The 10,467-nt window shown below is 58.7% G+C and overlaps 1 protein-coding gene across 9 annotated transcripts in view; it reads left to right on the top strand.

Annotated features, from left to right (window-relative positions):
• The window catches only part of TOM1L2 (target of myb1 like 2 membrane trafficking protein), a 65,079-nt gene that overhangs the window by 37,125 nt on the left and 17,487 nt on the right, over positions 1–10,467 (top strand). For 6 of the 9 annotated variants that reach the window (XR_001362868.1, XM_014542842.1, XM_014542837.1 and 3 more), the window contains 3 exons: positions 2,065–2,181; positions 8,379–8,512; positions 10,272–10,386. Coding sequence is in view for 8 of the 9 variants with exons in the window: in XM_014542842.1 (XP_014398328.1) it covers positions 2,065–2,181; positions 8,379–8,512; positions 10,272–10,386 (366 nt within the window). In the remaining variant the exon portion in view is untranslated. The remainder of the gene's footprint in view (positions 1–2,064; positions 2,182–8,378; positions 8,513–10,271; positions 10,387–10,467) is intronic. The other 3 variants (XM_014542843.1, XM_014542841.1, XM_014542838.1) reach the window with 1 other exon arrangement.

The following is a 10,467-nucleotide window of genomic DNA, read 5'->3' as shown; positions in this document are numbered from 1 at the left end:
TGTGTGGGGTGGGCAGGTGGGGGTGGTGCGGGCCAGAGGAAAGTGCACAGCAGGCGATGGTTGGAGGATGGGCTAGTGCAGGGTGGAAGTGGGGAAGAAGCCGGGGCAGAGGTGAGGCCAGAGCACAGGAATGGAGCGGAGCTGGGAACAGCCTATGTGTGTGCAGATAGGGTGGACTTACCCTGTGAGGCCGGCCGGGCAGGGAGACCCTTTAGGAAGCCTCTTCCTGCTTCACCCCAAACACTGCCTGCCTCCCTGAGGGACCTCCCGGGAAGCACTGCCCTTTAACCCCAACCTGGGTTTTTCGGTGAGATGTGGAGACTGATCTTTAGGTGAATCTCTAGAATTTCCATTAGTTAAAATTTGAGAATCGGTCAGACTTGAAAAAAATCCATCCAATGTTTATATTTTTTAAATCTTCACATAGTACCTGTGACAATGTCATCATTCTGGGGCCTCATTTAAATAGAGGGCAGATGATTCTGCCTGGTTCGTGGGCGTGCTGTGCCAGGGCCCCAGGAGGGAGTGGGCGGGAGGAGGGGAGGCCAGCTAGCAGGCGCCGGCTCTGCCCTCTTACCTGCGGGGCAGTCATGGGCCTGAGGGCAGTTGAAGGATATACGCACCCAAGTTCTGCGTGCTCTGCTGAGGAGAGACTGTTGAAACCCACAGCTGAAACGCGTTTACCTTGACTGTGGGCCTCACTTCACTGAACTGTGCCCCTTTTCATCACCTACAATTACCAGGACCTGCCCCCCTGGGCAGAACTGTGCCCCTTCTGCTCAGAGGGAAGGCAGCCATGTTTGAAGTTGGATGGCCCGAGGCCCTCCACTGTCTGTGTGTGGGAACGGGGTGAGGGGGAGCCCTCGCAGCCAGAACAGTGGAGAGAGGGTTTGGAACGCATGAGGGACATGAGTATTGCCCCTGGGGAATGAAAGCAGAGGCAGCAGGAGACCAGCCGGGCCTGGAGGACCCAGGGCTTCAGAGCCCACATGGCTTCTAACCGCGCAGTCCTGGGCCTCCTGGTCAGAAACCTCTTCTCAGCCAAGACCTGGGCCGTCCACCCATCAGGCAGAGCCCAAGGCAGAGAGAAGCCTGCCAGGACCTGGCCTGCCCCTGGTGGGCCATCCCTCCCATCTGTCCAGCCAGTAAACATGCATTGAGCCTCCTGTTCCTGTACCTGTGCGAGGGCACAGGCCTCAGGGGGCTGCAGGAAGAGGTGGGGAGGCCTCCGTGCACGGGGTCAAGTACAGGTCAGATGCCTGCGGTCCAGCTGTCTGCATATCCCAGCAGTGTTGGGTATATGTGTGCCCACACGAGTGAGGGGGGCATTTCCACATCAGCTGCCCGCAGCAGCCCTGCACAGCTGGGGGGTTCCTAGTTCCTTCTCACAGTGGGGGAAATGGAGGCTCGGAGCTTAAGGTCCATCCTGTGGTGTTCCTGCTGCAGGAGAGATGGCCCAGGCCCAGGCTTTGGAGACCCTGTTGGGTGGGCGGGTTGGGTAGCTTTCAAGGGGTCGTTATCCTTTGGCAGGGAGTGGCCTTCCCTGTGGTTTTCTCTCAGTGCCTCTCCCTCACTCTTGCCACACCAGGAAAGTGTGCGTAACCTGGCCAGCCTCTCAGAAGGACAGTATTTTGGGGATAAGCTGCTGGGAGCCAGAGTCTATAACTATTCGGTTCCTCACCCAGTGCTGAAGGGCCTGGGGACCACCCCACCCCACCCCACCTTTCCCTTGAAAGAGCAGAGGCAGAGGCCTGAGGGTGAGTTCCTGCCCCAGGGCGGGGAAGCGGGGGCTGCAGACCAGCTTGGTCCTCTGGGCCCAGAGCTCTCTCCTTGCCCACTGCTGCCTCCCAGTCCTGGGCAGAGTCGGGGGCCAACGGGTGACCGGGCTCTCCAGGTGGCCCCCCTCCCCCATCAGTACTCTCTAGACCAGAGGGAGACAAGACGGTGCTGCTGCTGCACTCCTTCAGAAGTGCGGCCTGTGTCCCAGTGAGGGCGGCGTCCCCGCCAGGCGCGGTGACCGGTGACCGACCTCTCCCTCCCGCTTCCCTCCTCTGGGCCCAACAGATCGCCAGGCTGCGGAGCGAACTGGACATTGTTCGAGGAAACACAAAAGTCATGTCTGAGATGTTAACGGAAATGGTTCCTGGGCAGGAAGATTCATCTGATCTGGAGTTGCTACAGGTGAGGGGCCTCATCTTGGGGCTCTGGGCCCAGGGATGCAGTCGTTGAGAGAGGGGTCGAGTCCATGTGGGCCCAGACCCAGCCTCATGCTTCCTAGAAACAGACAGAGGCCAATAACAGGCTCTCTCTTTTTTATTTTCCTTAGTAACATTTTTTCCTGATTATAAAATGCCAATTGCAAAATCCATGCTCATCTAAAGAAAAAGGAAGTTCGAAGGAGAAAGTAATTTTCTCTGATGCCGCATCCACAAATAGCCATCGTCAGTGCTTTGATGTTTATTTCAAATGTGGTTGAGATGATGTTATTATGTGTACGATTTTTGTGTATTGCTTTGCACCCTTAACATCATCAGCCTTCCCTCCTCATCACACCTTTCCCAGACCCCCAGGCCCTGGGGCAGCTGAAGCCCCTTTTCTTCTCCCGGACACTGAGCATCCGTCACCAGGCGGAGGTTGCTCACACGTGGTCCCGCGGCCCTGTCACTACCTGGCCTCTCCTCTGGACGCTTGTGGACCTGGCAGTGTGCCTGAAAGGGGTCTGGGTGCAGGGCTGGCCTGCGGGGGGGCCTTGGGTTAGAGCCAGACACCCTGCCTCGGGCCTGTTCCCCAGGCCCGCCACTCCCGTCTCAGGCTCTGGCACCACCTTAGAAGCAGTGCCTCTCTGAAGGGGTGGAGAGAGGGTGCTGTAGACTCCCAGGTGCCAGATCTTTTCAGTGAGAGGCAAGATGCTTGAGTAAATAAATCAGGAGCCAGACGGGCCTGGCGAACTGGCGTGAGTGCACCAGGCAGGCCTCGTGTTGCTATTCTCGTCTGCCCTCGGGCCGTCAGTCTTGGCCCCCTAAGTGCCACACGTCCCCCCTGCTGTTGGCACACACCTGCAGCCTGTGGAGGCTCGGTCTGATGGCCGGTCCTCAGGAATGCACACAGCCATCTCTTTTGTGCCCCCTTCATCCTTCGAAGCCATCAGCTCCCGGGGGGAGGAGCAGGGGTGGAAGCCTGTTCAGGGCCTAACACAGAGCAAAGCCCGAGAGGCACCAAGATGCTGTGCCGAGGCCTGCTCTGAGGAGCTCGCCGCTGAGTGCCGGAGACACGGCTCATCTCCACGAAACTGTGGTGTCAGGCTGCTCTTGAAGCCAAGATGAGCACCCTCTGCCAGCTGAGCAAGGCAACCTCACTGAGACCTGGGCAGACCGGGCTTGCCTCCTTGAGCAGGGCCAGCTGTCCACATGCCACGCTCCAGGGGACCCAGCACCCATTGCTGCCTATTGGCCTCCACTCCCGCCTGGGTGATGGGTTCTTCCAGGCATTCCCGGAGGCACTGGGATCTGTGATTAGTCCGGAAGCGGCGGAAGCTGAGGGGGCTGCTTGAGGTAGCTCTGCGCTGTGTCAGCATCAGAATTCCTGCTGACAAGGGCTTGCAGTGGACAGAGCGGAGCTCCTGGCAGCGGGGGTGGGAGCTGAACAAAGCCAGCCTGCCTCCAGACAGCCGAGCAGACCCAGACAGCAGGGATGTTCTGTGTGCCAGTGTGTGTGCGCGTGTTCTAAAACAAGCCCATGAGCCAAGACAAACAGAACCTAATCTCCCGGTGTCAGCTCACAGTCTTCAAAAATAGGTTGCTTCCCATGACGTTTTCTTCCCTCTGTTTTGTTCCAACTCTGAGCCTCCCAGCCTCGCTGCTGTCTTTAAATCAAACGGGAAAAGCGGCTCTGGTACAGCGGGAGGCTTCAGGAGTCGGGCGCTCTGTGAACAGACATGGCCCCGGCTGCCGGCCAACTCTTCAGTCATTCCTGACATCTCTCCTCCTCTTCCTCCCCATCTATCAGAAGCCAGCCAGGGAGGGTCTCCCAAGGGCCGAGGTCAGATCAAACAGTGAGCCTTCCATGTGGGAAAACGGCACAGGCTGCTGGGAAAGTGGCAGGATCAGGCCATCCCCAGGACCCCTTAGTGCAAGTGGAGGGCAGCCAGATGGCTGAGTAGCTGTCAGAGCTCACAGGACTGGCCAGGGCCATGGAAGTAAACGCTTTTGTCACCAACCCAAATGTTCACGCCAACAAAAGCCGCTCAGTCTCGAGTGTGAGCTGCTGGTGGAGGCGGAGGAAATGGGAAGAGAGGAAATTGGAGGTGTCAGCCCTGGATGCACTGTGTGACAGACCATGATGATGGGTGGGTTTCGTCCCGATTGCTTCCTGCGGAGGGCAGAGCAGCCCCGGGAGCGCTGGGCCTGAGGACTTGGGTGGTTCCTGTGGTTGAGGGAGGCGGAGGCCACTCCACTCCCCTGCGATGTCAGCCTCTCAGGAGCTCCCGGGAGAGTAAGCCGCTGAGGGACCCAGCAGCTCCTCAGTGTGTGGGCCTCTGCTCTGGGCTGGGAGACCTCCAGGCAGCAGCCAGCTCCACACCTACGCTGAGTCCCTCCCGCCTCGTTCTTAGCAGCAGCAGCTGTCGGTCAGCCCCTGGAAGCCCTTGGTCAGACTTTGGGGAGCAGCACAGCAGGGCAGGAAGGCGCCACTCGTTCAGCCGCTCAGCCGCGGACTGAAGAGCTGGTGATGCTCGCAGGCCCTGGCCCGTGGAGCATGGCGGGATCACCGTCACCAGGGAAGGATGGGGATCCTGCTTGCGTGCTGCCCGGTGCCGGGCGGAGGCACGGCGGCCACAAGCTGGAGCTCCAGCCTATCTCCCTGTACCTGCTGCCCTGTCCGTCTCTAACACCAGCAGAAACACATTCCACATTCACACTGTAGGACCTTAAATGCTTGAGACTGCCGCGACCCGGTCTCGGGGTGCAGATGAGGCTGTGGGCAGCCCACCTTGAGGATGGCCAGGCAGTTCTCAGCAAGGGACGGACATTAGAAGTTGAGAGCTCCATCCCCTGAGAACCCTCCTCCCTTTCTCCCGTGCTGTTGGCCGTCTCTGCCCCCCCATGCACGGGCACTGCGTGGGGCCTAGCGTGGCTGCACCCACACCGCTGAGGTCCGCGCCTTCGCTGCGGCCTGGAGTCCCCACTCGGGACTCTAGTGAGCCTGGTGCTGTCGTTTGGTGCCTTCTGTCTCTTTCAAATTAGCTTTTTGAACTTTGTCTCCAGTTAATAACTTTTAATTAATTCAGTGATGCTCACAAGGGCATTCCTACGGCCAGGCACCGATGGTAGAGAACCTTCCTGCACGCTGTCCGCGAAGAGGAGGGGCAGGCATTGATCGCCCTCTCGCTCCCCTCTTTCTGCATCTCATTTCAACAAAAGACTGGGTGGCCAGGACCGTTTTCTCTGGAGAAATCTGGTTTATTCTACACATTTAGCTTCATTATTCCCCTTTCTCTTCAACAAAGAACTTCTTCACCCACCCCCACCCCCCGCAGCCCTAGGAGCAGGTCTTCAGGACCCTGTTCCATGCTCCCCGGGACTGGGAGGGGGTTCGGAGGGCACCCAGAGCGAGGACCTAAGGGTTGTTCTGTGAGGTGGGGATGTGCATGCCCTTGAAGAAAAGATCAAGTCATTGGGATCAATTAGACAGAAAAGAGGACATTTTAATAAGATGCTCTAATAGGTGAGGGCTTTTGCACAAAGAACAGTAAGCAGCTGTTCTCCCTCTCTGTTGAGAGCCAGACCCAGAAGGAGGCCAAAGCCCAGATTGTCACCATTTAAGAACTTCCGTCCCAGCTGTTGCGCAGCAGGAAGGCTGCCCGAGCGAGTGAGTGAGTGAGCAAGCAGGCTCCCTGTGTGAGGACCGGAGCTGCTCTGTCCGGAGGTCTGGAGGCAGGGGAGGCAGAGCAAGGTCTCCCACGGCACCTGTGCAGCCTGCCTGTGGGTGACCCCGGGGAGGCCATGCGGTGCTAGCTGGTGCTGTGGTGGCAGAAATCTTAACATTCTAGTCCTCCTCTCACCATCTAGCTCTCTGTCTTTTCTCTTCCTGTTTAACTTTGTTTTAAGACAGTAACTTACAAGGTTAAAGCATGGACATGTAAAGCTTTCTCTCTGACTCAGACCCCGGGCCGGACTCCCTGGGTGCTCCTCTGGGGTCGGGGAGGAGAGGCTTTCCTGGGGGGTCCGGGCTGCTTCCTTGTCATCCCCTGGCAGTGGTGGGGCCAAGGCAGCAAGTGCAAGGCCAAAGCAGGTGTTTCTGGCATCCCTGCCTCCTGCTCCAGGGTGAGAGCTAGCAGAGGCCTCAGAAACCATCTGCCTCTTCCCAAACATTTCTGTCAGGGACTGGAACTCTTCTCCACAAATCAAGTCCTACAAAGAACTGGAGTGTTTAAAACAGGTCAAAGCAGAGCTGCCCGGCTGCTGCAGGGTGGGTGTCCCAAACCCCTGCTGTGAGGCACCTCAGAGGTTCACCATTTCTGCACCCCTTGTTTTCCCCAGGGAGACAGAAGCCAGAGAGTGCTGGAGGCCTGGGGCGCTAATGCAGGGGACAGGGTGAGGACAGTGACGGGAGCTGGTGGTCTGGGCAGAACAGGGTGCAGAGCATTTTATTTGTTTGTTTATTTATTTTTACATATTTTTACTAGAGGCCTGGTGCACAAATTTGTGCACAGTTGGGGTCCGGCCAGCCTGCCCTGATGGGGGCTGATCGAGGCCAGGCTGGCAGGGAGTGGGGATGCAGGAGGTTGTAGGGGGCCGATTGGGGCCCCTATCGGGCCTGTTGGCCACTGCAGTGTGCGTCACTGTTCCAGTCGCTTGGCTTTTATATGTATAGATTGATTTCAGAGAGAAAGGAAGAGAGAGAGGTAGAAACATCAATGATGAGAGAGAATCATTGATCAACTGCCTCCGGCAGGCCCACTACTGGGGATGGAGCCCGAAACCTGGGCATGTATCCTTGACTGGAATTGAACCCAGGACCCTTCAGTGTGCAGGCTGATGCAGGTTCAGAGCACTTGAGATCAAGGTCCTCCTCCCGCCTCCAGCCCAGCCTGGTGCTGCTGGTGGGATGGTACCACCTACCTGGGCTGGTTTGGCCCGGGTGCAGCTGGTACAGGCCGGGGGTAGGGAGAGAGGGGTTATGAGAATCCAGTGATTTGCTTAAAGCCCTCCTCTTTCCAGGAATGGTCCTGACTTCTCCAAAAACCTAAAATGGTAGTCTTAGGGGAACCAAGAATGAGAGTCTGTTCATAGAAAAACCCAGAACGTCCAGACACTGGACTTTCTTCTGTCCCTATTGACCAAGAAAGACTGACAGCAGCATCCCGGCTGTGCAGAGGGCTGGCAGCAGGGCAGAACCGAGACAGGCCGTAGCCAGCTGGCCAGGGCCCAGGACCCCAACGTCAGAGCATCTCCACAGGAAGCTGCCTTTTATACACAGCTGCCAAACATAGGTACTTCTGTCTTGAAAAATACAGCTGCGCTACGGTGCTTCTGGGCTGCCCCCCCACGGGCCAGGCTTCTTTCCTCAGCTGCCCCTGCTGTCAGGGAAGGAGCCCCCAGGCTGAGCCGCCTGGGAGAGTGGCCAGCATAGAATGGCCTGGATGTGCCAGCAGCACCCGCCTCCTTCACCACGGTCTGCTTGCTCTGTGGTGAGCTGACCTGTCACGGTCCCTCCCCTGCTCTTCCCTGCAAGGTCAAGCCTGGGCACTCATCCCCGTCCACAGTGAATATCTAATGGTGTCATAAAACACTCCTGCCGTTGCTGCGGTACAGATACACAGATCTCGTCGTTCAGCAGGGTCTTTTCCTGTTACCAGTCAGTTTTCCACGTGGCCACCCCTGTCAGCCAGCCGCTCCGCTGTGGGGCGTGGTCCTGTGTGGGTGCACAGCAGGCGAGTACAGTGTTTGCTGCTGCACCCACTGCGCTGGCCAGAAAAGAGGCCGCACCTGAGTGTCCCAAATGGGAGAATGGTGCGATACGTTATAATACACACACAGGGATGAGACTGAAGTGGCAGGAAAGTTGTCTGGAACATCCTGTTGAAGAGAAAAAGCCAGCTGCAAAGAATCCTCTCTTCTATTTTAAAACTGGTTTGTGCAGCATGTAGTTGTGTCCACCCCGCAGTCTGCAGGCCTGGACATTTGTCTGTCCAGGGAACAGGAGCGGGTTTGCTTGGGAGTAAGGGGGCAGTGAGGGAGGGCTTCCACTTTGCATCCTACACACACCCGGCTTTATGAACAAGAACGTACTCCCTTACGACCTGAGGAGCAGGGCACGTTTTCCCAAAGGAGAGAGATGTGGCCAAGGCCCAGCCAGGCTAGCCAGGCGTGTGTCCCCAGGAGCTGAACAGGACCTGCCGGGCCATGCAGCAGCGCGTGGTGGAGCTCATCTCGCACGTGTGCAACGAGGAGGTCACCGAGGAGCTGCTGCGCGTCAACGACGACCTCAACAACGTCTTCCTCAGATACGAGAGGTGGGCGTGGCTCCTTCCTTCCCCTCGGAAAGCTGGTGGCCAGAGCGGGTCTCTTTCAGGAACAGAGGGAGGGAGATTAGATTTGGAAACTACCCACCAGAGACGCTCATTTGCTCCAGGCGACAGGGAAACGGCTCTTATTCTCCTGGGAGGCTCTGCCCTTTGCAAGCCTCTGGCTGCTCTGCCTTCCTCACCACCTGCCCCAGGAGGGGAAGGCCCGGCACCGGCACCGGCACCGGCCCTGGCCCTGCCACTGCTGCACCTGCCCCTTTAAAGACCCTTTGAGCTTGAAAAGGGTTAAAGGAAAAGTATCCATAAGGAAAAAGACTTTTCTCTTTTCCATCTTAAAAAAAGGAGGTTTTTCCCTTCCTTTGCAAATGTCAGGGAGTCTGAGTGTCCAGCAGGGGCAGGAGTGCCAGGTGCTGCGTAGGGAGCACGCGTTCTCTCAGTTCTTCCTGCGGCCGGGTCACCAGCGGGTTTGAGGTAACGACCTTGCAGGTCCTACTCCCTTTCCAGAGCCTCCGGAAAAGCGCAGACTCCGCAACTGCAGGCCCGGGTGCAGGAGAGAGAATGCTAGCAGCTCCGCCCGTGGCTCGGGCTCTCCCGGGGCGCCTCCTACTGGCCCCTCGACCAGGCCTGCCTTCTTCTCAGTTTAAGCCCCAATCCCCTGGAGACGTGGGGTCCTGGCCCCTCGCTGACTCATGGCATGAGGGTCTGGCACCCGTTATGGTCAGGGTGACAGATACTTGCATTTGGGATCTGAGAGGGTGACTTTGCTGTGGTTGTCACAACCCTGGGCTTTGTCTCAGCTTTAGCTGAGGCAGCAAGGAAGGTGGCCCTGTCGGCTGACAGGTGAGGCGGCCTCCGCAGAGGGCGTTGGGCCAGCAGGGACGAGCCAGTTGGGGACAGGAGCCAACCTGAGTGCCTTGACCCTTGGTCTTGCCTTGTGGTCCCAGTTTTAAATGGCCTGACTTTTAACCTGTCAGGCTCCTTTCAGCCCCTTCGAGAACAGGTGGCAGGAGCTGTGTGGGCACTTCCACTAGCCTGCCAGTCCCGGCCGACCACAGACTCAGTCAGAGCCTGGGGCCACCAGCCCTGGTGCCTCCCAGCCAGGTGGTGGGAGAGGCTCCGGGCTGGAGACTCCGAGGGACTCCACTCCTCCCGAGAGACCCTCAGCACCCCGTCCTCACCGTGTCCCTCGTGGAGATCCCTGCTCACAGGCGCTGGCCCCAGCAGCCGGGACCCAGTGAAGTCTGCTTCTCCGGGTCCAGCTGAAAAGAGTCCGAGCTACCCCTGCCCGTGGCGTTTGGGAGCTTTTCAATGTCATGCAGCCGCTCGCCCCTCACAATCGCTCTTGTCTCCCACCCGGGTAAGAGAGGAGGGTTCTGTAGCTGCTCTGAGCCAAGTCCCAGGCTGGGCGTGGCCTGGCCGCGGCCCCCAGGGACCCTTCCACGGCAGAGGGCGTGCCTGTCCTCCAGGGCCTGCCCCCTGTGACATAGGGCTTTAGCCTGGCTCCGCCCGTAAAATGGTTGGCCCAACCTCCCCCTCCAGTGACAGGAGGAGCACCTAGCCCAGGGTCTGAGGGGATGGCTGGGTGCTTACAATGGCCTGATGTGCCAGCCACCACCCTGCTCCCTCACCTCAGGGCCCATGGGTGAAGCCCACACAGGGGAAGGGGTGTGACGTGCATGTGGGCTGCTCTCCCAGCCCTAACGTGGGCCTGGTTGGTCTCCTTTCCTGGAACCTCGGTTCCTAGCAGCTCTTCACAGGACCCGTGGGCATCACAGTGCCACCACCCTCCCTCACGGGGCTCTCCTCCCGTTAGGTTCGAGCGATTCCGGTCCGGCCGCTTGGTCCAAAACGCCAGTAACGGGGTGAGTACTCCCTGGGCCTCTGTGGGGCTCCACGGCTGGGAGGGCCGCCTCAGGCGGCGGGGCGGGGGGGGGGCGGGCTCC

Source organism: Myotis brandtii, unplaced genomic scaffold (assembly GCF_000412655.1).
Source record: "Myotis brandtii unplaced genomic scaffold, ASM41265v1 scaffold314, whole genome shotgun sequence".
NCBI classification, from domain to species: Eukaryota; Metazoa; Chordata; class Mammalia; order Chiroptera; family Vespertilionidae; genus Myotis; species Myotis brandtii.
The sequence above is the reverse complement of the archived record's forward strand: the minus strand, read 5'-3'. Positions and strand labels throughout refer to the sequence as shown.